This window comes from Lissotriton helveticus, chromosome 1_1 (assembly GCF_964261635.1).
Source record: "Lissotriton helveticus chromosome 1_1, aLisHel1.1, whole genome shotgun sequence".
NCBI classification, from domain to species: Eukaryota; Metazoa; Chordata; class Amphibia; order Caudata; family Salamandridae; genus Lissotriton; species Lissotriton helveticus.
Window position 1 is genome coordinate 308,631,128 of NC_136057.1, and position 27,509 is coordinate 308,658,636.

At 46.9% G+C, this 27,509-nt stretch overlaps 1 protein-coding gene across 2 annotated transcripts in view; it reads left to right on the plus strand.

The window, feature by feature from the left end:
- The window catches only part of LOC144799842 (solute carrier family 23 member 2-like), a 533,849-nt gene that overhangs the window by 488,428 nt on the left and 17,912 nt on the right, over positions 1 to 27,509 (plus strand). For both annotated transcript variants that reach the window (XM_078671540.1, XM_078671460.1), the window contains exons 10-11: positions 15,297 to 15,405; positions 21,312 to 21,407. In XM_078671540.1, the coding sequence (XP_078527666.1) occupies positions 15,297 to 15,405; positions 21,312 to 21,407 (205 nt within the window). The remainder of the gene's footprint in view (positions 1 to 15,296; positions 15,406 to 21,311; positions 21,408 to 27,509) is intronic.

Here is a 27,509-nt window from a genome sequence, read left to right on the forward strand (position 1 = left end):
TCCCCTGGATGGTGGATTTAACAATTTCCTTGTCTTCTGAATGTCAAATCCCATAGAATCTAATCAGTGCACAGTTTCTGTTCAGAGCGTAGCACTCAAAAGCCTGTCGCCTGCACTATCCTTCATCTCTTAGATGCCATCCACCTCGCTTCTCACCCACCTCGCAGAGCCTGGTTGAAAGAGCACATTTCTCATAGCCACTGAGACTGCCACCAGTAGCCCCTCCAGGGCCAATATTAGCCCCCCTATTAAATTATTGTGATAGAGATAGTGTTCTCCAACATGCCAGGAAGAAGGATCCCCTCCAATTTCAAGGATCCATGATAAATATACATCTATCCCCGCCAATTGTGTTAGCTATAGCAAAATATGTAACCGCAATGTGGTATGTTCGCAACGGACTGATAAAGGGGTCGGAGACTCTTGACAAACTTTCATCCCTTGAGTAACTGGCACCTCTTTTTATTAATTTTTATTAATTTGTTTTAATTATTAACGCACTTTATATTAATGATATATTGATATTCCGGATAATTAACTGATGTGGTAAATTTTGTACATCTTTTATGATCATGTGATCGAAATAAAGATTTGGAATTGGAAATATACATCTGTACTTTTCTACAGTGGTCCAAGAGACCTGAGGTAAATTCCTGGATGTGGAAAGATGTTGGAGAGCTAAGAAAGTGAAACACTTTGTATTCTACCCAACCAAACAACATTTTAAATGGTATGATAAGACACACATAATCACAGATGTGAAGGAAGCTCCCAAATTCATCAAGAAACAAGAAGAACTGCAGAGCAGAACAATACCCTCCAGTGTGCCCATAAAGGGTCAACATGCAGACAAGCCGACAATTAACACCAGGGATGTGGAGTGACGCTGGAGTAGAGGATACCAGAGTGACCCGGTAGGAGGTAACAGAGATGCTTGCCTCCATCTAAGGTGGAATTGTTTTGATCCTTTCCTTGTGGCGGTGTCCTCAGACGTTGATGGCCTGGATGAACCATCTGTCTTGCCTAGCTGAATTAGTTAGTCACATTCTTTAAACATTATGCATTTACGTAAGTAAAATACATTTACAGAGATAGAGGTGGCCAGCACTGTAAGCCCACATGTGTACACCACACACAATTCATTTTGAGATGTGGTTTCTGTTACAAGTTCTTGGAGTTAGTTTCCCGGTAAGTTGGGGATATCAGTGTGGGTGCGAATGGGAGTGATTTGTTGCTATGTTTTTGTTAAAGGCAATGCATACATCCCACCTTGACATTCATCAGACATACTGGTATCTGATATCATGTCTGGCTGTTTTGTTTGCAAGTGTATGACGTGCAACTGATATGATGTATGGACCGTTTACAAGCTCCTTGAGAGTAGTATATGTGGGGATAAGTTGGGGGCTGTGTAAGTGCGAGATGCATTACCTTGATCGGTTGTCGGAAGGGGCTCAAAGTTATGCTACAAGGTGCAGTGTTCTAAATATGTTTTATTAATGTAACTTATGTACGGACAGTGGAGACCACGTCTGGTTTCTGGTGATAGTAAATTGCACTTGGAAATGCTAATCAATAACTTTACAAATGGCTGGATGTTTTGTATGGTGAAAGAGTTACTCTAGTGAATTATTAAGAGGAGGTGCTCAGTTCTGACACAAAGTCCTCGGGTTCTCTAATTCACAAAAGGCCAGAAAGGGGGTAACATAAGTAGATAAGCCTTGTATAGACCTGGTGATGCTACAGACTATGCAGCTAGATCCAAGAAACAGACGACCTTTGCTGCAAAATGGGGGTTGGACAGGTTATTTTTATCTTTTAGCTCCTATTCCAGAGGGGTGTTTATGCTAATCTGCAAAATGATTGACATCATACTTACTGAGAAATATGCTGACTCAGAGGGTAGTTATTTAGGGCCAGATGTAGATAAATTAAATTTTGCTAGTCCTTATTTGGGATATTTACTGAATCGCTACTAAGGACTCGCAAAATTGAATGTAGGTAGGAATCACAAAAATATTTGCGATTCCTTAATATTCCCTGATTGCGAATCGCACATTGAGATTCGCAATCAAGGAATACCATCCCAAGTGGCCCATAGGAATGAATAGGATTTGCGCCCGCAATTTGCGAGGTGCAAGGGTTCCAAAAGGACACCCTGTTGCACCCCTGAAATGTGCATGTGTGCACATGTGGCACACATAAATGCCCTAAGGGCATGAATGTGTGCCACATGGCACTTTTCAAAAGGCAAAAAAGTGTTTTTTTAAAGGTTATCGCTAATTACCACCAACTTCGAGTTGGTGGTAATAAGTGATTCCTTAATGCTAAAGTGCACTTTCTTTAGTGCTACTTACATTGCATTTAAGAAATCGCAATTTGCGACTCCTTAAATGCAATCGTAAAATAAGGAATCACAATTTTTGTGATTCCTTATTTTGTGAATAGGTTTAATCTTACCTACATTACTTAAAGTAAGCCACACTTACTTAAAGCCACACTGATCCCAAACCACCCTCAGAGGAACTCTGACCTACAGACCCCTCGGACCCCGGCCTCAGTTCAGCGACTCCATCGCCGACTTCGTCAGCATGCACACCCTCGCCTCCACGGCCTACATCTTCCTCGGAGACCTGGACTTCCACCTCGAGAACAACAACAACACCAACTCCACCACCCTGATCGACAACCTCACCAACCTCAGACAGCTCGTCACAACGCCCACCAACTCTGCCGGCCACACGCTCGACCCCATCTTCTCCGCAAGCTCCCACCTCTCCTTCAGCCACACCACCGAACTCCACTGGACCGACCATCGCTGCATCCACTTCACCTTCTGGAAACCCACCACGCACCACCGCACCCAACAGATCCCCTGCAGCAGCTGGAGCACAATCACCAAAGGCCAGCTAAACACCGTCCTCGCCCGAAGCCCACCCGCCGACCCCACCGGCGCCAGCAACCTCAGGCGCTGGATCAACGACTGCACCAACACTCTCGCCCCGAACAAGAAACCCTCCAACAGACGCACCAACAAGAATGACAGCTGGATCTCCGCGGACCTCCAGACTTCCAAACAGACCTGCAGAAAACTAGAGAAGAAATGGCACCACGAACAGACACCGGAGAACCACGTAACCCACAAGAACGCCATGCACCAACACCATCACCTCATCAGATCCGCTAAAAGGACTTCCTTCAAGAACCGCTTCAACAACAATGCACACAACAGCAAAGAGCCCTTTAACATTTTTAAGGAACTCTCCAACCCCAGCTCCAACACCAACGACATCCCACCATCGCAAGACCTGTGCAACTCCCTTGCCACCTTCTTCCATCGCATGATCGCAGACATCCACGACAGCTTCGACAACCAGACCGCCACGACAGCCAGCGACACCTCAGACCCCACGGCCACCACCCACAGTGACCCCCTCCTCACCTGGACTAACATCAACAACGATGACACCATCAAAATCATGAACACCATCCACTCCGGCTCTCCGTCAGACCCTTGCCCACACCACATCTTCAACAAAGCCAGCGCCACCATCGCACCCCATCTCCGCAAGGCCATCAACATCTCCTTCGAGACCGCGACCTTCCCAGAGAGCTGGAAGTACGCCAAGATCAACGCCTTGCTCAAGAAACCCAAGGCAGATCCGAGGGACCTCAAGAACGTACAGCCCATCTCCCTGCTCCTGTTTCCGGTGAAGGACATCGAGAAAACCGTCAACAAACAGCTGACCCGCTACCTCGAGGAGAACAACATCCTGGACCCGTCCCAGTCCGGGTTCCACAGCAAGCACAGCACCGAAACTGCCCTCATCGCCGCCACCGATGACAACAGGGTCCTGCTGGACAACGGCGAAACTGCGGCCCTCATCCTCCTGGACCTATCAGCCGCCTTCGACATGGTCTGCCACCGCACCCTACATACACGCCTCCACAATGCAGGGATCCAAGACAAGGCTCTGGAATGGACCACCTCCTCCCTCTTCGGAAGAACCCAGAGCATCAGCCTCCCCCTTTCCGTTCCGAAGTCTCCAAGATCATCTGCGGCGTACACCAAGGATCAACCCTCAGCCGGACATTGTTCAACATCTACATGGCCCCGCTCGCCCACGTCGCCAGACTGCACAACCTCAACATTATCTCCTACGCCGAGGACACACAGCTGATCCTATCCCTCATCAAGGACCCCCTTACCGCCAAAACCAACCTCCACAAAGGAATGAAAGCCAACGGCGAATGGATGAAGAACAGCCGTCTGAAGCTGAACTCTGACAAGACGGAGGTCCTCATCCTCGGCTCCACCCCCTCTGCCTGGGATGATTCATGGTGGCCGACCACCCTGGGAGCAGCACTGACACCCACCGACCACACACGAAACCTGGGGTTTATCCTCGACTCAACGCTCTCCATGACCAAGCAAGTCAACGCCATCTCATCCACCTTCTTCAGCACCCTCCGCATGCTTCGCAGGATCTACAGGTGGATCCCCACGACACAAGAAGAATGGTCACCCAGGCCCTCGTCAGCAGCAGGCTGGACTACGGAAATGCCCTCTACGCGTGGGCCCCGGTCAAACTGCTGAAACGACTGCAACGCATACAGAACGCCTCTGCCCGCATGATCCTCGGCATCCCTCTACACAGCCACATCACACCCCACCTGAAAGACCTGCACTGGCTGCCCGTAAACAAGAGAATCACCTACAAGCTCCTCACCCATGCACACAAGGCACTCCACGACACCGGACCAGCATACCTCAACAGACGACTCACCTTCTACACCCCAACCCGCCATCTCCTCTCCGCCTACCGTGCACTCGCTACCGTCCCCCGCATCTGAAGAGCAACCTCTGGCAGCAGATCGTTCTCCTACCTCGCTGCCAAGACCTGGAACACCCTCCCCATCCTCCTACGGCAGACCCAAGACCTACTAACCTTCAGGAGGCTACTCAAGACCTGGCTATTCGAGTGGTTTAGCAGCACCCCCCCCCCAGTGCCTTGAGACCCTCACGGGTGAGTAGTGCGCTCTACAAATTTCCCGATTGATTGATTGAAGGCAAAATACTTTGGCCTTGCTGCTCTGCAGAGATAAAAGCCAGGATATAGTCACATAGGCTAGGTAGGGAAATTGGGGTTTGGCTATAGACAGTTGTGATGTACTGGGTGTTTTCACTGCATTGTATGTACAGCTTTATGCCTTAAGCGGCACCACGCCTGCATCCATCTACAATAACACCTTGAGGGGATTGTTATTGCTTAGATAGAAGATCATCATGGACAACTAGTCCATGATCAGAGTGGGGATTCTTGCCACCTTCAATAATCTGGCTGGAAGCAAAGCCCCAGGAACAGACAGCCTAATGACAGAGTTTTATAAATCTATTTGTAATATTCTAGCTTTCTGCCCTACAGTGAAGCACTGGGAAGGGAATACTTCCACCGCTGCTTAGGGAAACAAATATTAAAACATTGCCCAAGCCTGGCTAGGATGCTGAGAGATACCAGTCCTACAGGCCTCTTCCTTTATTAAACATCTATAGAAAAATGCTAGCTAAGATAATTGCAAAAGAGATCATGATGCTGATGGAAGCCAAAGCGGAGCCCTGGTCTTTTTATTTGCCAAGAAAGCCTTTGATTACCTGGAGTGGCCTTTTGTAATAGTGGTCCTTCGGCATGTTAATGTGAGGGCTCACATGCTGAGATTGATTTACCTGTTATAGAAGGATCTTTTAGCCAGAACCACAATCCTCTTTGATATCGGACCCTCTTCCCAGTTCCAGAGAGAGTAGGCAGGGATGCCCGCTCTGTTGTTTGTGGTAGCCATTGAGCTCCTACTGGCTGAGAGAACAACACGGGCATCGAGGACTGGTGTTGAAGTCAGGGAAGCTATTAGCATTCATGCATGCAAATGATAGCCTGTTTTCCAGTGATTCACCTTTTTCCTCTTGGTACAGGAAATAGTGTAGTTCAGCGGGTTCTCAGGAATTTCATTGAATTTGGATTTATTTATTTGGAACATTTATATAGCGCAACAGATGCTTCATAGAAGAGGCGTCCCGGCGCTAGTAGACATGCCAGCAGAGTACAGAAGCTAGGTCCTAGAAGAAAGGCTAGACCCTGGAAAATAGATACGTTTTAATCGCTTTACGGAAGGATAGAAGGCAATCAAGACGGCGAGTCTGCACAGGCAGGGAGTTCCATAGTTTAGCCGCCAGATACCGAAAGGACCGACCCCAAGCTCTAAGCCGCTTCACCTGGGGAACCCTGGCAAGAAAGTGCTCGGCCGAACGCAGCTGGCGGGTAGGTACATAGGGAAGCAACAGATTAGACAGGATCTCCGGAGACGACCTTTTCAAGATTTTAAAGGTTAAACAAAGTGCCTTAAACTCAATCCTACGGGGTACAGGCAGCCAGTGCAGACGTTGTAGGGCACCTGTCGCAGAGCACGTTCTAGGGAGCCGCAGAAGGACTCGGGCAGCAGCATTCTGCACCCTTAACAGACGCGTAACTTCCGCCTTATAGGCTCCCAATAAAAGGGAGTTAGCGTAGTCCAGCCTGGATAAAATGGTTGCTTGGACTATCAGCTGCCGGGTGGGAAAATCAAAGAAGCCAAGCAAAGATCATAGACCACGGAGGAGACCAGAACACGAGCCCGCGATCTTCTTGGTATGCTCTTGAAAGTCCAGCTTGGTGTCGAACCAGACCCCCAAGTTTTTCACAGCCAACTTAGGGGTGGGGGCACCTCCCATAGAGTCCGGCACCAATGTATGCTCCATAGTCCCTTATCCTTCCCCACCAACAGCACCTCTGATTTGCTCGCATTGAGTTGCAAGCAATTAGAGGTCATCCACTGTGCAACCGCAGCAAGGCCAGCCTGAAATTGCGCAGCATCCCGAGAGTGGTCTTCAGAGAGGGCCACCACCAGCTGAGTGTCGTCAGCGTACGAAATCACAGTCAAACCGTGGGCTCTTGCTACCGCAGTCAGAGGTTGCACATAGAGGTTAAACAGGACCGGGTTTAAGGCCGAGCCCTGAGGAACCCCCTGCTCGATGGCATGAGCATGGGAGAGGAAGGGGGGGGCCGCAACCTGAAATGACCTGCCCGATAAAAATGAGCGGAACCACTCCAGGGCCGTGCCACCCACCCCCACCTCTTCTAGGCGGCGCAAGAGGATCTTATGGGAGACAGTGTTGAACGCCACACTAAGATCAAGCAGGATGAGAGCCGCAGTCTGTCCCTCATCCAAGATGGTACGGAGATGTTCACACACTGCTATGAGTGCGGTCTCAGTGCTATGGCCCGGGCGGAATCCACTCTGGGAGCGATCTAAAGTGCCAATCTGGCTCAGGTGGCCAGAAAGAGTACTATTAACGTGGGCTTCAGCGATTTTAGCGACCCAAGGTAGCAGGGATATAGGGCGACCATTTTCTGGCTTAGCAGGGTCCAGAGTAGATTTTTTCAGCAAGGGGACCACCCTCGCAGTTTTCCAAGAAATGGGCACTACAGCTGAAGAAAAGGAAGAATTTATAATCTGGCATATAGGTGACAGTAGTACAGATAACGCATCCCTAAATTGACCAGGTTTCATAGGATCAATAGAGGGAACCCGATTTGACCCTCTTACTCAGTGTAAAAAAACCATCATGGGACATAGGAGGGATAACAGCTAAACAAGAAGTGGGTAGACGAGTAATAATGGGAGCAGAGTCCGTAGGGGCAGCAGAAAAGGATTTATAGATGGTCTCGACCTTTTGAACAAAGAAAGTAGCCAACTCCTCAGATTGTCACTCAGACTTAATGCATACTGAGACGGGATCTTTCCGGGTTTTGAAATCATGGAGTATTTTAAAAATGCTTTTAACAGGATTGTTACTGGCCTTAATCTCCTTAGTGAGAAAGGCCGAGCGGGCCTGATGTATAGCCTTGTGATAGCGTTTAATCGCTTCCTGATAAAGTTTTTTTGCCCCAGGATCATATGCCTTTCTCCAAGCGCGTTCAAGCTTTTTGCAAAAACTGCATAAGGCAGCCAAGGAGTTATCAAACCAGGGATTAGACTTAGAACAGCGGCCCTTTGACCATTTGGCTGGAATCAGGGAGTCTAGAGCCTGGAGTATCCAGGTACAAAAGGTGTTATAAGCATGCTCGGGGTCAGTGTCAAAAATAGGGCATGAGGATGTCAGAATGGAACAAAGATCTTTTATATTCAGTTTATGCCAGCACCGTCTAAGAGTGGCCTTAAGGCTCATTCTAGGTGTGACCGTGCCAAGGGGAACAAAGAAGGTGACCAAAAAATGATCAGTCCACCCCATCGGGCTAGGAGTCCCCACCAGAAGAGAAGGGATGTTGGAAAACACCGGATCGAGTAAATGCCCGGCTGAGTGGGTAGGACCCACTACTGACTGTATTAATTGACAGGCAGCGAGATCAGCAAGCAATCTGCTGATATCGGGGTCATTAGGGTGGTCAAAATGCAAATTAAGGTCCACCCCAATCAGGCAGAAATTAGATGCCTTTAACGCCAGCGGACCAGCGGCATCAATAATGGCTGCCATAAAGTCACCGATGGCCCCAGGAGGGCGATACACTAATAGACCAGCGATGGAGGAATGAGCATTAAAGGAGATGGCAAAACGGGCGCATTCACACCCAGCCACCTCCTCCTTTACAAAGGTGCAGCCATAGCAGGCTTTAAAAATCTGCCTCTTGACTCCATATTAGGGGTTAAAATACTAAACCCCAGAGGAAGTGCGAGCCCAGGTTCAGCCACAGAGAAATCTGTCAACCAAGTTTCGGTGAGAAAAAGTACATCAGGCGACTCATTCTCAATAAGGTCGTAGACCTCCATATAATGTTTTACTAACGAACGAACATTCAAGAGTAACATTTTCATGTTAGACCGGGGAGAGGTAACGGGCCCTAGAGAACAAACCCGGTCACTGCAGGTAGGGCAACGCAGAGGGCCTACCTCCACAGCCCCTTAGTATGCACCACACGATACACAGCGCAACCCAATGGACAACAGATGTTCCCTACTATAGCTCAGCGCCCCTACCTGTGCACCGCCAGCATGTCTGGCGTCTGCCGGCATCCCGGCGCAGACGGGCTTGCCTCTGGCGCGCGCGCGCTGGGCGCTTGCATATGCCTGATTAAATAGGCAGGCAACTGCTGGAGGCCAAGCAACTAGAGCGCCACCCCGGAAGTGCCCCAAAACACGGGTCCCTACACCCGAGATGGCGCTGGGGAGGGAGAACGAATTTCTATTCTCACCAAAGTGGCGATGTTGGACTTGGCCCTTCTGGCAGGTTCACCCCTGAACTTTTTGCTTTCTATATGTGACCTCGGGATGGTGATTCTTGGTTTCTGCGCACTTTCACTGTGTCCCAGTGGAAAGTGCGTGCGCACTCTGAGTGCGTGTGGTGAGATAGGCCTGCCCTCCCATAGGCATGCATAGGGAATGTATGTGTCCCTGGTAGTTCCTGATGCGTGGGGTGTGCAGGCTCGAGTCTGGTATGTGTGGACTCATGTGATTGAATGCTGCGCAATGATGCGTGCAGCGTGTTTGTGTCTAATATGGAAGTGCCACTTCTAGAAGTGTGCCTGTCTGTGCAGTGAAGTGCTGGCTTGTGATTGGCTGGAGCTGGCTGGTGTGCCAGGCTCCATGAGTTATGATGGATCTGCCCCGGTGGTGAGTGTTGAGATTAGCATGTGTGATGTGAGGGAGTGGTGCACCTGGGACCTGAATAGGGCTGGGCGTTCCCCACACAATGCTGGCTCCTCCCCCTGTGGTGCGTCTAATGTCCCTAGCCTGGCCAGTGAAAGGAAAGGGTGGTTGAGCACATCACAGTGCTCCAAAACCAGCTGCGACTGGTTTTTCCCCCACCCTGCACCCTGAGACAAAGGAATTCACTGTATAAAAAGGGGCTGTGTCCCCTTACAAAATGTTCTTGTTCTCCAACTTGAATCTACCAGGGGCGTGCTGCTGCTGGGGCCCAAGGGAAGGCTTGCCTCCCTGGGCCCTGCCCAGCCCCTGGACACCTGATGGACTTTTCCTGGTTAGGAGCTGTATGGGCTCCCTCTATTTGTCCCTGGACTTGATTTACAGCGCTTTGGGGAGTGCTGGACTTTTTATTTCTATGGGCGCACTGTGGCCTGATTTTTCTGGAGGAGGGTGAGCCTGGGGGCTGAGCAGCTCGGCGCTGCAGCCCCTGCCTGGGGATTCCCCCCCCTCCTTGTGTGCCCCTCGCAGGTGCCCACCCTGCATTCTGCCCCTTTATTTGTTTGTTCCTAAATTACGGGTGTCCACCCCGTTTATGTGCTCCCTAGCGAGTGCCCACCTCGCTTCTAAATTTTATTTTTTGTACCGAGGATACCCACCCCTCCTTTCTGCCCGACAATCACCGCTTTGCCGCCACCCGCGGCCTGCCTGGTTGTGGGCGGGGCCTCAGGACGGAAGAGGAAGTGCGGCCATGATACTGCGGGCTTGCGGTGAAAGGGGGAAGCCCCGCGCGCTGGCCGGAGAGAGGCCGGCAGGAACGATGGCCGTCCGGGGCTCCCGTGAGCGGAGGAGAGTCCCGGGGCCGCCAGAGACACCCGCTGAATGCTGCGGGGCTCCCATTTCCAGGAGGGAGCCCCGGAAAAGAAGTTAACCCGGAGCCTTGCGGCTCAACACTGAAGTCCCGGTCCCGAGATGGGGGACCGGGTGAAGAGCGGGCGCATTGTGAAGGCGGGGCTCCCATGAGGAGAGAGCCCCGCCGAGCGCTACCGCCGCCCAAGAAAGAAGCCTTCCCCCACCGAGAGCCGGTAAGCTGGGACGGCTGGAGCGGGGGGGAGGCCATGGTGCACAGCGGGCCCGCAGTGGCGGGCCGGCCCTAGCGATGGGCCAATCCAAGTGAAGGGGCCCCCGAGTGGTGCCCCTTGCCCTTCTCAGAGCGGCCCCGGATGTCAGCGGGCCGCTCCTACGCCCTGGGGCATTTTGTGTAGAGCCTGAGAGGCTCCACCTTTTAGCGGGGCATTGTTCTTTGAGTCCCCCGAGCGGGACTCCCCCATGTTGCCGCATTTCATGTCCTCAGAGTCCACGAGGGACTCCCGGTGCCATTGTTGGTCCGAGTCCCCAGAGAGGGGACTCCAACGATCACAGGGGGCATTTCACGGGGTAGAGCCGGCCCGGTTGGCAGCAGGTCGCTCCCCCGCGTTGGCAGCCTTTCTTTAGAGCCCGCGAGGCTCCCGGGGGCAGTGTTGTGTTTAGAGCCCGTGGCTCTGAGGCCCCAGTTTATTCATAGAGCCAGAGGGCTCAAATGCACAGGTTCATTATGACAGCCTGTGAGTGCATCATGGAGTTATAGAGCCAGGGGGTTCCAACCTATGGCGCAGTCTTTGGTCCAAAGGGCTAGTGAGAGAGAGCCCTGTCGCAGTGATCCTTTCCAGCTGCCCAGCAAGTAGTGGGCAGCTGCACCGTTTAGGTTTTCCTTTCTAGGGACATGTGTTCTCGGGACTCAGGAGTGAGGCGCACTCCTTCGCCCCTTCTTGGCCTTCCCCAGCTGCGCAGCACTTAGTGCCAGCTGCAGCGTTTAGGCCCTGTTTGTAAAGGATACAAGATGATTCCGCAGGAGCGCCAGGAATCCGAAGAATAGTCCGCAGCCTTCCCCTGCGGCCTTCCGACTCTATCGAACACTAGAGCACGAAAGGCACGCCAGGGGAAAACAGGGAGACAAAACAAGGAAAGGTTGGGGCAAGTCTGCAGACTGGATGTTTGACAACTTCTCTTGAGTGCTTGGCAACAAGTAGGCTGTAATACAAAGGAAGTAATTACTCGAGACAGACTATAACACGTTTCAACAATCACTATCACTTTTATACATATTAACCTTCCATACCCAGGATTATCTGAAATGTCACTGAATGGATATGGAGGAATCTTTTGTAAGGAACTCGTCTGGAGCTGTAGTAAAGATGACAGAACGTCAGTAAGTACTGTATGCCTCCATACACGTAGTGCAATACAATGTGACTAGTTACACTGCTCACTCTGGTTTTTGTATAGCGCTCGAGATACACTTCCAATAGCCAGAGGGAATGTCCTGACTCTGGTGCCAATACTCCTGGTAGCCGTACAAACATCTATGAAACAAAACATGTATTCAACACTTCAGCACGTATGTATTTTAACCAATATATGTGCAGCGCAAAATGCGCTGTTACCGTGATTCTGAGACGTGTAGAAGTAGCCAAATCCACTCTGGTCCACGCAAGATTCAACATCCAAATACGTGGAAATCCACAGGTAAATAGGTATCCCAAAGTAAAATAGGAACAGGGAAAGGGCAGGAGAAACACTAATGGGAATGAGGACACTAACTAACTAACTAACTAAATAATGGCACCAAAGAAAACCCAGCCGGGCAGCGGATACCAAGACCGGCCGCCGGGCGAAGCAACTTCAGTGAGGTAAAATGGAAAAGGGCAGCCCGGCCCGTCAGCGGAGAACAAGCCCGGCTGATAGGCGGAGCAAACAGGAATGAAAACACGGAGGTTGAGTCCCACCGGAAGGCGGAGAAAACCCGGCCGCCGGGCGAGACTCCCAAAGGAAGGGGGGGAATTGCTCACAAAAGGCTTGCGAACAATCAGTATTCAAAGGCAAGCGCTGAAGGACAACACCCTCGCAAACTGCTGGGAGAGAGAGAGCGAGAGCCGGCGCCCATACGGAACACGGGGGCCGGGAGGCTCTCTCTGAGGAAAGAGACGGAAGGACAAAGGAACGGAAGTCAGGCCAACAGGAAACAAGACGGAAACAGACCCAACGGAGCTAGACGCAAGAACGTGAAGCATCGCTCCATCGGTCGAGGAGTCCTAAATAGGGCACGCTTAAAGGGACAGTGTGGTAGGAGGGGGCTTGAGGCATGACACTGTTCCTGTCCCCAGCTGCCCAGCAAGTAGTGGGCAGCTGCTAAGTTTAGGTATTAGCGCATGTCGCAGCCTGGACCTTGATGTGATTTATGTGCTTCTTAGGGTGCTAGGAAATGTACTATGTGTTGTATGTTTTGCGCACCCTGTGTTCTGGTACCTCTGAATGTGTTTTGATGCATCATGTACAAAGTTGCTTTCCTACTCTGCTGAATGTGGTTTATGCCTCATGGGTTTTATCTACACCGCTGAATGTGTTCTATGCGTCATGTGTTTTTCCCTACACCTCTGAATGTTGTGATGCATCATGTGTAATGTTCTTATGCCTATACCCCTAAACGTATAGTGATACTTAGGTGGTGGTTCTGTCTAGTACAGGTGATCCTAGTGAGGCCCTGGTTCCCTGCGTGACATTCTCCTAAGGTGGTTAGGGTTGTGTAGGTGGTACTTACCTGTTACCAGTAGTTACTGGTTGTGTGCTCTATGTTTCATTTTTGCCCTACAGTGATTATTATTTTAAAATCTACAAGTGCATATTCCTGACAGTGGTCCATGCAGCCCTGTCCTGTACATAATCCCCTGTAAATTCTGCCCGTGCCTGTTGGCACATTGTAAAGTGTGTGTTTCTATCTAATGTGTTTTGGTGTAATACAAAGGCTATTTTTATACATAACCTTGTGTGGAGTTTCCTTTGTGGTGGGCCTTGGGTGTTGTTGCTGGGTGCGCGCGCAAACACTTAACTCACATTGCCTCCGAGTTTAGCCTTACTGCTCGTGTCATTTTACCAAGGGGGTGAGCAGGGGTTATCTTGGCGTGTAACTCCCTTGCCCTGACTTAGAGTGGTGGTCTCTGACTGACTTTGGCGCAAGCCCTGGCCAGCCAGGGATCCCATTTCTAACAGGCGAGATGCAGTAAAAGATTTTAAAGTGCAGGTAAGCGCCTAATAAGAGGGCAACAACTAAAACACACAGTAAAAACGATGTTAGCAATTTATTAAAAAACGCTGCTCCAATGGCAACAGTATCGAGCAGGGCAGTTAAAAAAGCCTACAATAGTTCCAGGCTACTGCAAACAGATCACGGCAGAAAGGTGGCAATTCTGAAGTCTCAGTGACCGCGCGCAAGCCGTGCCGACTCTAAATAGGCAGGCAAGTGCTGGAGGCCAAGCAACTAGAGCGCAACACCTGAAGTGCCCCAAAACACGGGTCCCTACACCCAAGATGGCGCCGGGGAGGGAGAACGAATTTCTATTCTCACCAAAGTGGCGAGATGCAGTAAAAGATTTTAAAGTGCAGGTAAGCGCCTAATAAGAGGGCAACAACTAAAACACACAGTAAAAACGATGTTAGCAATTTATTAAAAAAACGCTGCTCCAATGGCAACAGTATCGAGCAGGACAGTTAAAAAAGCCTACAATAGTTCCAGGCTACTGCAAACAGATCACGGCAGAAAGGTGGCAATTCTGAAGTCTAAATCTGAGATCTTTGTGCTAACTTCAACCAGTAGATAAACAACCTCATCCGGTGGTACATAGACAAGGTTCCGCAGCTGAAAACTAAGAAGGATTGTGCAAGTCAATGTACAGTTAGAGTGAGGGAAGAAGTAACCACTACACATGCTCTCTATACTTGCCCTCAAATGGTCAGTAATTTACCTCTTTGGGGACTCCTTGTGTGCCAGCCAAGGGAGGCACTACAAGTCAGAGGTTTCTGCCTGCCCTCTTCTATAACTTCCAGGTGAATATTGGTGTCGAAATGTTGTGTTACATTACAATTTTACACCATTATACACAACAGAATACTACATCAAGAAATGCACATGCCATGTTTCCAGGTCCATAGGGAATAAACTGCCTGTACGTGGAGTCACCAAGCATGCCAAAAGCAGCAACAATCTCCTGCTGTGCTGGAACTCCCTAACTTATCATTCAGTGTAGGAGAGTAGTCTAGGAGTGTGCCTGTGCTATTGTGTGTGATCGGTGTATGTCGTTTATGTTCCATTGGTATCAGAATATTGCTGCTTGGTTGTTTGTCATGCTTGTTAGGTTCTGTAAAGCAGATCTGTGTTGCTGGTAGGAGTTAGTCTGCGCTACATAAGTATTTAATGAGCAATCAATGAATTTTAGAATTGTTTACATTTGAGTTGCATTGGCTTTTTTGTTCTCAAAGTACGTTTTGATATATTAGGGCGTGTATATTTATTTGCATGTGTTTAACTTAATACTCTCTGTCGGAGTAACTCAATCTCTGTGGTATTTTATTTTGCATGTGCATACTCCTGTCTGTGTATATGTGTACAGATGCAGGAGCATTTCTGTCAATTTATTGATAGATGGATGATTGTAGACAGATGCATGCTCATGCTCATTGTTTCTCTGTCCCAGTTTGCAGATATGAATTCCTCAAGAAATATATTTATAGTTGGATTTGCCATTTTCTCTGGACTTACTGTCCCCAACTGGGTGAATGAAAATGCGCGCGTCATGGAGACTGGTGAGTATAAAATAGTCATAGTGAAAATTAGATTTAAAATAAAAATAATGACATTATTCTGTTATTTTTAAACTCAGCATCATTGTGTGGGGTAATAGTATCACCTGTATTGCCTGGAAGCTGGCAGGCTCTAGCATGAAGCACTAGGTACAATTAATAGCATTACTATCTTTACTATTCATCAGCTGGCGGGTTTCATTGTGTACCCGCACATCCTAAGTAAAGATTCACTTGAATTCTTTGTTGTACCTACGCAGTGCGCGATCTAAAAACAGTATCTCACAATTAGATCCGGGAGGAACACTTTGTAAGGAGATAACTGGGATTTGCATCACAACATGAGAATAATAAATACAAAAAACTTACCTTACAGGGTCCCGCGCTGCCTCCATTCCTGGCCGGGGTGACGGTTCCCGCGCAAGCAGTTTCCTGGAACAGAAAGCATGCATCCCCCTTCCCCTCCCCTGAGCCAATCACAACGCTGCAATGGCAGCGTCGTGATTGGTGTGTACAGCGCCCAGCTGGGCGCTTGTAGGGAGGCCATTTCCTATATGTAGGCTGCATGCAGCCCACAACAGTGGGCAAGCCACTCCTCCCGGACCCGCATCAACCAGACAAACCCTCCTGCCCGCCCCAACCAGGCATACCTTCCTTCTGCTCTCTCGCAGAGCGATAAGCAGAAACATGAAATGGTATTTAAAATAACATTTTAAGTTTCTCCTCGTACTGCGATAAAGCGTTGAAGCAACGCTCCTCTGCCCTAATGACAAAGCCACCCCTAAGGCAGTGTGATGGGAGCCGATATCTTGTGTCACACGGTGGCATTGTCTGATTTGGCAGGTGTGATGTCTGTAAGATATAGAAGACTCATTAGCCCCTCGTCGCATTCGGAGGGGCTGGGGCAGGAGCGCAATGCCCATAGGGCTCATAAGGCTTCAGCTTCCGGGGCACACATACAGACAGTTTTTAAGCTGCTGTGGGCTGGCTGGTTTGGCGTCCGTCTTATTGCAGATGCACCCGAGTACTTCACAGGTCTTTAAAAGACCATTTATTTGTTTTTATTCATATTTATTTATTGATTAAAAGAAATTAACAAACATAGAAAGAAGAATATGTATTCAATATTCTGAAATAACTTGTGTTCATACAAAGTAACAATAAATCAAATAGAATAATAAGCAATAAGTAATAGATAAGTTATATAAAATTATAGAGCAAAGGAAGAAAATAATGTTAGTATATATATTAGAAAATAAGTGATATAAGTTTTGTAGAGTAGAAAAGGGAAAAGGTAACAGAGAGAACCTAAATGAATACACAAACATTTGATAAATAATAATCTATAAATATATGTAAATGAATATATATAAATTAAAGAAGTATTAGAATATAAGGCTATATCGTATGATAAGAGTGGAAAGAAAAGAATTCAAGGGTTGTAAAGAAAGTGAGATTAAACTTGCTGAAAAATTTCATCTTGATCCTGTAATCTATAAATAATATGTTCATGAGAAGCAGTTTGAATCATTGCTACCATCCATTCTTCCTGTGTAGGGGGACTAGATGATTTCCAGTGTCGCAGACTACAGTTTTTTTTTATAACAAATTTTATTTGGTTGTCCCTACAAAGACCTGTAGGAAATAGGATACAGCAGGAGTACCGACATTTTTGAACGATTGCAAGGCCTGCGAGAAGTCCCCTTCCACAGCTGGGCAATATCGCGCTTGGCAATAATGAGGGCTAAGAACAATAAATGTTGCTTGTATTTATTTCCCCCAATGTCTTCTGTACTGTGTAGGAGGAAGAGTCGTGGATTGTGTAGGAGTTCCCATGAGAGTTCCTCGCTTAAGTATGATGATACCCCACGCCAAAAGGGCTGCAATGCACTGCAGCTCCAGACTGTATGTAAAAATGTCCCATCCTCCCTTTTGCATCGTAAACATGTAGGGAACTGGATAACACCCATCTTCCAAAGTCGGATTCGTTTGTAGTATGCATGGTGTAGGTATTTGTACTGTATAAGGTGGTATCGTGTGGACACTGCAGCGCCACGGGGACTGGCAATGGCTTCTGCCCAGTCGTCATCTGTCAAGTCCGGGATATAAGCTTGCCACGCTTGTCGCCCCTTATCCAGTGTCGTCCGTGTGTGGGTTGTCAATGTCTGGTATATTTGCCCAATTTTATGTAGGCCCAAATCCCCCATCAGTAGGCGGCCCTCAAGAGGGTGAAACTCTGTAAGGGTTTCAAGGGCATGAATCAAAGGGGTCAAAGCATGGCGGAATTAGAGATATTTGTAGAATTGTGTCCTATGTAGTTGATACTCAGCCTGTAATTGTTGAAAGGATTTCAATGTAGTGCCCCGCATCACATCTTCCAGGGTCAATAGTCCCACCAGGTCCCTCCCGCTGAATCACTCCAGGGTCGCAACCAGGCAAAAGTATGTGCCTTGCCATAATGGAGTTGTTTGGGTTAGTGTACCGTACCACCCCATCTGTCAGGTCAGTTGAGGAGTTATACCACCATTTGTTTATTATTAATACGTGAGAAGCTACATAATAGGAAAATATTTCCGATGCAGCAATACCCCCACAATACGTAGACTGTGCGCAGGTGTGGAGTGCGACCCTGCTCGCCCCTCCGATCCAAAGAAATTTATTTTGTATGGAATTTACTTGCGCAAACTAGAATTGTGGGATGGTATAGGGGAAATTTTGTAGTCTGTATAGAATTTGGGCAGAGACACCATCTTAAAAATGGCCGATCGCCAATACAGTGACAGTGGAAGGTAAGACCATATTATCGTTTCACTATTTAGACTCGTGATCAATGGAATAATATTATGTGCCCTGCAGCATACAGTTTTTAGCTGTGGAGAGTGCAGTATGTAAAAGACGATGTTGCAGGTGTGTAATAGTAAGTAGACTTCTAAAATCATGTAATAAAATAATAGAAGGGGTAAGAGGAGTGTGATTTATATGTATAAAAAAAGAGTTTTGCGATTCTCAAATTGCGATATTTAGCGAATCGCAATTAGAGAATCACAAAATGCAATGTATGTAGGATTTGCAAAAAATGTTGCAAATCCTACATATTCCTTATTTGCGAATTTCAAATTGAGATTCGCAAATAAGGAATACCTTCCCATTAATTCCTATGGGCTAGGAGGCCCATAGGAATGAATGTGAAGACATTCTCAATTTGCGATTACCAATTAGAGAATCGCAAATTGAGATTGCAATTTCAAGGTTGTAAGGGTAACAAAAGGACACCCTGATGCACCCCTGAAATATGCATGTGTGCACATTTTGTGCTTTAAGGTGTAATCGGTGGCCAACTAGGGGGATTCGATGTGCACGTTGTCATGTTTGATAAGTAGCTTGCATTAGTGGATGCGGGGGAGAGGACCGTGGAAGATGAAGTCCATAAAGGAAATCTAGAACATCACTTCGATCAAGTATGGAATGTTCTGATCCACTGTGAAGGATCTGTTGCAGCCGGAAGTAAGTAAACAAGCCTTGAAAGATGTAAAGCTAAAGAATAATGTTCTAAGGATGGTAATCCCAAACCACCATAAGATTGACAAGCCAATAAATTAGAAGCAGCTAGATGAGTCTTTGAAGATACCCAAACAAAAGATTGAATTCGGGCATCCACTCTGCAAAGCGTAGAAAAAGGAACAAGAAGTGGGAGCATTACAAGTACATAGCAAAAGCGAGGTAAGGTAACCATCCACTCAGCGAAATGTAGACAAAGTAACAAGAAGTGTGAGCATTCCAAGTATATAGCTAAAGCGAAGTAAGGTAACCATCCTCACTGCTTGTACCCTTCCCCACATAGAGAGACCCATAAGAGACCGTTTTGCAAAGTCAGTTTCCATTTGTGTTATATAAGGGGTGTAATATTATCTGTGATCATATTTGATAAGCCTTTATTACCCAAGACTCCCAAATATTTTAATTGGGATGATTTCCAACAAAAGGGGAAACCATCGATTGATGTTTTAGTGATTCCAGGACAAATCGGAAGAGCCTCACTTTTATCCCAGTTCACTTTGTAACCAGAATGAGTCGCAAAACCATCAATGATCTTAACCACATCCATGCTTATGACGAGCTCAGCTCGTCATGAGGCACAGTGGAGCTGTGCTCATGACGAGCTAGGCTCGTCATAACTGCTGCGGCACTCCCACGCGCAATTGATTCCCCGCCTGTGTGGGAGAATCAATCAGTGGGCGGAATCGTGACGAGCCCAGCTCATCATGAGCACAGCTCAACTCTGCCTCATGATCAGCTGGGCTCGTCACGAGCACCGAGGCGCCGCGGCCCCACCTCCCCCCGTGCCGTGGAGAAATTACCCCAGCGGTGAAGGGGTTAAGTAAAGCTGGCAGAGAGTAAGGGAGATCTTTTAACGTGAGCACAATATCATCAGCATACAAGTATAATTTAGAAGTGCCTCCTGCTATATGTCTACCTTGTACATGAGGTGAATGCCAAATGAGTTAAGCAAGAGGCTCAATTGCTAGTAAGAATAAAAGGGGGAAAGTGGGCATCCTTGTCAGGTACCTCGCTTAATGGGAAAGGGATAGATAAAAATCCACCACAGTTGACTTCGGCTGTCATATAAGAGACGAACTTTAGAGATAAATTGGTCACCTAGGCCAAAACGTTTCATGGCTACAAAAAGATATTTCCAGTCAATGCGGTTGAATGCTTTTTCTGCATCAATGAGAAAGCCAAAGTATTTTCCGTCATCTTATTTGCAGACCACAAAGTATGAGCCAGGGTACGGAGATGGTTCCTGGAAGACCGGCCTGGGACAAAACCAACCTGTGACTGCTGTATGAGAGAGGGAATGACTTTACGTAAACGTGCCGCAAAAATACTTGCTAAAATCTTTACATCACTGTTTATGAGGGACAAAGGTCAGTAACTAATAGACACAAGTGGGTCTTTACCAGGCTTGGGAATAACTCAATCAACGCTCTGCTAAAAATAGGACAAAGTGACTGAGTTTGAACCGCCTCTTGAAATGTAGTAAATAAAGTATCAACTGTTTCTGTCCCAGTCCATTTATAAAAACCTGCAGGAAAATAGTCTTCTCCTGGAGATTTGTAGACCATTTACATGGCCCCTACATCTCTACTCTGCCTATTGCTGGAAGAATTAGATCCCTCCCTCAAAATTTTTATTAGCCCCACTCCTCAGAAATTTGTCTCTAGTTGTGCCTCTGGAGTGCGGCCCCATTTGGGGTGATGCCAGTGGTGGTCGCTATGGGAGAGGCGGAGTCTGGAAAGAGTCTGAGGGTCTGGTATTGGGGTGGGCGTGAGGCTGCTGTTACATGCCCCTCCCCTTGTTGTGAAAGGTGGCCTCGTAAGAGTAGAGTGCCAATTGTGTTAGTTCCCATTTTAACTGACATTTAATCACAGATTTTACCAACTGGTAATTGAAAATTCTAAATGCAAAGAAACGGGGTGCATATGCACAATAGCAGTGTAAATGACCTTGCAAATGTGAATTGCAAGAAAACTCCACACAATATGTCAACAACTTTTCAGGAAAGAATATGGCTTACGTTTTAGAAATTGATTCTAGATCATAGGTTGGTGAAATTGAAAGACATTCTATACACGTTTGACAGAGGTATTCTGGTTTAAGCATTTTCTGCAATATCTAGGTACCCCAGGGGCGGGGGACACAATAGGTGCTAATGCTAACTGCATTTCTGTAATTTATCCTTGGTCCCTTTGTTACATGTCAGTGTCTTACATTCTTTAAGGGCAAAGCCACACTTTACAACTCTACGATTTGAAGCAAAAGCTATGAGTGCAATAGAAGATCTATATGAAGAATTCAAATCATATAGACATGATGCTCAATTGATGCTCTTCCCTTTCTGTGCTTTGCAGGGATATCCCAGCTGGACCAAGTGATCCAGGTGCTTCTGTCTTCTGGCATGTTAGTGGGAGGAGTCCTTGGTTTTGTTCTAGACAACACCATTCCAGGTAACTATTGTTGTCGCAGCACTTTGGTTAATTCTGGATACACAAGGCTGATCTGGAACTGATAAAATGGCTGGAAAAAATAACCGAGTCAAGTGCATGCCAAAACAAAGGTCAATCATGGTCATCATTTATTAGCCATGTATTAACCATAGATAATCTTGTTACCACTATGATTATATAAATTATATCTACAGTTATGAATAGCAGGTTAAAAGACAAACAAGAACGACAAGATTTTTTACAACAGAAATATGCATTGCACTGGTGCAGATCCCAGATTTGTATGAATTTGCAAACACTACTTGCAAACATTACTTTTGGTACTTTTGACATAATTATACATGTGTATATAAATATATATATATATTGCTGCGCAGGCGAAACGCGTCTCTCTTTTACTGCGGGGTCGAGGGAGACCTAAATATAATAAACTAGCCTCATACATGCCAATCATGTGTACGTGCCATTTTCTCCTCGGAGGTGGATGGAGTACTGGGATGTGTATATATATATATATATATATATATATATATATATATATATATATATATATATATATATATATATATATATATATATATATATCACAAGAACCTCCTTCGCCTAGTATATATATATATATATTCAAACATCAAAAGTTGCCTGTTGTAAAGAAGCCCACAAGGTTGAGTAAGGTTCGCCATGAATTTATTGAGGGGACAGCAATGTCCATTGAGTCCAGAAAGCCTCACTTTCATAAAATTTCAGCCGACGCGTTTCGTGCAGTTCAGCACTTCATCTTGGGCTGTGAGCTTCGCTTCCGCAAGAGTCATCACTTTTAACTCGGCACTGAATTATATGCAAGTTTCTCGCCTCTCAGGGCGTGGCCACCGGACTGGTGGCACGCTGGTACTTGTAGTGCTTTGTTTTCTTCTCCAGTGAGTCGCCTGACTCTTGTTGAAGAATAAGACTAAATTAATCCCAAGTGGGTCGTGGGGCACAGCGAGACTGCATGTATTGCTGAATAGTATCCATCAAAGGCTTCACCCTTCCTTTACGCTGCAGCGTCGGTTGGCGCTGCTGCAGGACTGCACACGTGCAGCGAGGCTCCTTTGCGACTCAGGCAGAGCCGCTTAAATTCAAACATCAAAAGTTGCCTGTTGTAAAGAAGCCCACAAGGGTGAGTAAGGTTCGCCATGAATTTATTGAGGGAACAACAATGTCCTCTACTGGGTGACGATATGCAGGAGTCCAATGCAATGCCTGCACTTACATATATTATACGAACAGATACACCCGCAAAATTAATATCCAGGCTTCATTTCACTGCGCAGGAACCTAGGAAGGCACAACTTCACAAGGCCAGGCAAAACTGGCAAAGAGATCTAGATTTGATTATTGACGGCAAATGCTGGGTTTATTGATGTGAAAGGAAAAAGTGTGTATCCCTGAATGGCCGACACTGCTTAATACATTTCAAATATATCAACACTCACACTCCAAAAAGACTATTCCAGTATGGGCTCCGGGACGCCGGGTCTTTAATGTGGCATGGCAATGCCCAGACATCATGGCATTCTGGGGGAGGGTCTTTTCTGAACTGAGCGCAATCATTGGGCTGCACTTAGATCCTAGCCCACAGGTTGGAATGCGGAGCTATGATAAGGAGATAGTGTGTAGTGGAAGGAAATTAGTAGCGATGGGTTTGTTGCTTGCTAGGCGTAAGGTAGCTATGTGCTGGGCCAAAGGTCCAATACCTCTAATTAAGGAATGGCATATTAACATGTTATACTGCAACACCCAATCAGATGTATATAAAGAGTTGCTCTCACCTCAGAATAGTCCAAGGGCTTTTGGGGACTGTATCAACAATATCTAATTGGAAAGGAGTCGGGAGCACCTGTAAGGGGAGACTACTGTGGTGGTCGATTAAAAGATAGCTCGCAAGTTAGGTATAATAAGATACTGTATAGTGATGAGTCGCCACTTAGGCGTCACTCTTGGTTGACCTCTGTAATACTGCTTAGTCATCTGTGATCTGTGGCCCCCTTGAATTGAGACAAGGTGCACTGTTTTCTGCACATATGATTTTAACATTCCAACATCAACAGATAAAGTCATATGTCCGACAATCCTCCTAAGGTATGAGCCGGGAGAGATCGTGCAGGAAGACTAGGTATTGATAATACTTCTTTCAATTGATTTAAAACCTGACGGTTCATGTGGATTATTTTTAAAGAACTACCCAGCTGATCTTAAACGTGGAAACACACTGTTAAATTGTGAAATTTGTAGAAACTGTAATTACCTGATCGCGCACTGAGCTGACGCCTTGAAGGGCTTTTTCACTACCAGGGGACGCTCTCAGCCGCGCCACCGCCATTTTGGGTGGAGTCGGGTGAGCGTGCAAGTCGTTCAGGCGTGGGATAAAGGCGGGGAGGTCATGAGCGGGCTTGCCTTAGTCTGACAATCCTCCTGAGGCGTGAGCCGGGAGAGATCGTGCAGGAAGACTAGGTATTGATACTACTTCTTTCAATTGTTTTAAAACCTGACGGTTCATGTGGAATATTTTTAAAGAACTACCCAGCTGATTTTAAACGTGGAAACACACTGTTAGAATTGTGAAATTTGTAGAAACTGTAATTACCTGATCGCGCACTGAGCTGACGCCTTGAAGGGCTTTTTCACTACCAGGGGACGCTCTCAGCCGCGGCACTGCCATTTTTGGTGGAGTCGGGTGAGCGCGCTAGTCGTTCAGGCGGGGGGATAAAGGCGGGGAGTTCATGAGCGGGCTTGCCTTAGTCTGACAATCCTCCTGAGGCGTGAGCCGGGAGAGATCGTGCAGGAAGACTAGGTACTGATAATACTTCTTTCAATTGTTTTAAAACCTGACGGTTCATGTGGATTATGGTTAAAGAACTACCCAGCTGATTTTAAACGTGAAACACACTGTTAGAATTGTGAAATTTGTAGAAACTGTAATTACCTGATCGCGCACTGAGCTGACGCCTTGAAGGGCTTTTTCACTACCAGGGGACGCTCTCAGCCGCGGCACCGCCATTTTGGGTGGAGTCGGGTGAGCGCGCTAGTCGTTCAGGTGGGGGGATGAAGGCGGGGAGGTCATGAGCGGGCTTGCCTTAGTCTGACAATCCTCCTGAGGCGTGAGCTGGGAGAGATCGTGCAGGAAGACTAGGTATTGATAATACTTCTTTCAATTGTTTTAAAACCTGACGGTTCATGTGGATTATTTTTAAAGAACTACCCAGCTGATTTTAAACATGGAAAAACACTGTTAGAATTGTGAAATTTGTAGAAACTGTAATTACCTGATCGCGCACTGAGCTGACGCCTTGAAGGGCTTTTTCACTGCCAGGGGACGCTCTCAGCCGCAGCACCGCCATTTTGGGTGGAGTCGGGTGAGCGCGCTAGTCGTTCATGCGGGGGGGATAAAAAATGGCAATTACGCGACCGCGCAGCGGACGCGCGCAGCGGACACGCACCGCGGGAGCGCCGATGGCGCGCCTAAGGCAAGCCTGTCTGCGCCCATCCGCGCCGGATTCGTGCCTAGTGCCCAAACCCCTGGCCTTGTTACAGCAAGCACACATACCCCGAGAATATACACTCGGGAGGAATTGCTAAGGTTGGGAAAGGGACCCAGGACTTGCAGCCATAGATTCCGGGATCTAAGGACAGAACCTAAATCCTGTGAGTACTGTAACCTTAGGCTTAGATATGAATTACCGAGTAGCCTCAAAATAAATAGTAGGAATAATAAGCTTGCCAGGAAGGGGGATGTGGGGGTCAAAGCATTACTAATTAATGCACGTTCATTGGTGAAACATGGGGTCGAGGTAGCGGAACTGATAAGAGACGCTTCAAGTAGATATTGCTTTCATAACAGAAAGTTGGGCGGACGCAACCTCGGATCCGGATCTGCTTTATGCGTTACCTGCTCAGTATAAGATGATCAGAGTAGACAGAAGGAACAAAAGAGGAGGGGGACTCGCAATTATCACGAGGGAAGGCTTGAAAATAACGGGGGGGTTGAGCAGTGGCTTGCATGAGTGCGAAACCCTGCCCTTTTCAATAAAAATTAATAACAACTATACTTTCAGAGGGCTTCTACTATACTGCCCGCCTAAAGCCCAACCCTCGCTATTGGAAAGCATCAGTCCTTTCCTGAAGGATAGTGTAAACAGCACAGACTACACAGTCCTCGGGGATTTTAACTTCCATTTGGAAAAGTTAGAAGATAAAAATACTGCTACTTTAATTGATGGAATGACTAGTTTTTCCTTGACACAGTTGATCAATCAAGGCACGCACAAGGCAGGACACACATTAGATGGAATATTTACATCTAACAATAAGATAGAGCTTTTGGAAGTTATCCCAGTGACTTGGTCGGACCACAAAGTAATTATATTTACAATATCAGGTGCCAAGCAACTAACAACACCTTCAGCCATTCAGGGCACAGTTGTATATCAGGATTGGAGCAAAATCAACCCCACAGATTTTCAAGCTCAATTAAAAACAACTAAACCTGTCCAAGCTTTGGATGTTAACAATATGGTTAACAACGTAAATGCTTGGATCAAAGCGGCGGTGGATACAAATGTCCCTAATAAACGGCTTCGATCAAAAAGGAAGAAGCCATCTGAACCCTGGTTCACGGACAAATTAAGAGAACAGAAAAAAGTATGTAGAAAATTGGAAAGAACTTGGAGAGTTGATTATTCGGAGGCAAAGAAAGGAGATTAAGCTAGGAGTCAATTAGACTATAAAAAGTTGATCCTCAAGGAAAAGAGTAATTACTTTACCCAAAACATTTTAGAGTCTAAAAATTCTAGCAAGGAGCTTTTCACCACAGTGAAAAAACTAGCCAAACTTCCAGAGACTTCCCAAAAAATAGACAATCCTGAATTCTGTAACATGATTGGAGAGTTTTTTGTTAATAAAGTGGATGAGGTATATAAAACTTTCAGAGAAAATACAAATAAACAAGTAGAAATATCAAGGTTTTCCTTTCTCCCGCCTTCAGAAGATCAGGTCGTACAAGCAATAAAATCAACAAAGTCAGGGGCTCCATCAGATCCCTGTCCCCCAAAAATTGTTCACCTATGTCCAGAAATTATTGGAGAACAATTCAGGAGAGTCTTCTCAGAAATTATCCAGGTAGGCATCTATCCTGAGGTATGGAAAACGGCTTCAGTCAGGCCACTATTAAAAAAGTCAAACTTGGATCCAACAGCACCTAAGAACTATAGACCAATATCCAGGATCCCCTTCGGCGCTAAGGTGCTGGAAAAACTGATTAATGGACAGATCACGTCTTTTATAGCTCAAGGTGAACTTCTAGACCAGTCCCAGTATGGTTTTAGGGAAGGTCACGGAACAGAGATGGCACTGGTAATGGCTGCTGAAGAGCTAAGAATAACTTTGGACAAGGGTAAGAAGGCCGCCTTGATCTTATTAGACCTATCGGCGGCCTTCAATACGGTCAATCACCAAATTTTGATCAAGAGATTGGTTGAACTAGGATTCCACAGGATTGCCATTACGTTCTTGACTTCATTCTTAAAGAATAGAACGTTTATGTGGAGATGGATGGTAATACCTCCAAATCCTTCGAGCTGCCATGCGGGGTGCCTCAGGGCTCGTCTATAAGCCCTACTCTCTTTAATGTTTATGTGGCCCCGCTGGCAGAAATCATTAGACAATGTGGATTCTCGGTCATATCATATGCCGATGACACACAAATTGTGATCTCGGTATCAGATAATGTCGAGGAGACGGCAGAACGTTTCAACACCTGTATGCTGCACATTAACAGCTGGATGCAGAGGAACTGCCTCAAATTGAACAGTGAGAAGACTGAGGTTCTGTTACTCGGTAACCATACCTCCTTTTGTTCCCCAAAATGGTGGCCGGAGGATCTAGGTGACTGTCCATTAACAGTGTCAGAGGTGAGAAATCTGGGGGTCATATTTGACCAAAGACTGACCTTTGAAGGTCAAATCAACAAACTCTCCTCCACGTTTTGGGGGATTCTCAAAATCATCAGGAAGATCCGCCCATTTATACCTATGGATGCACTAAAAACGGTGGTAACAGCGTTAG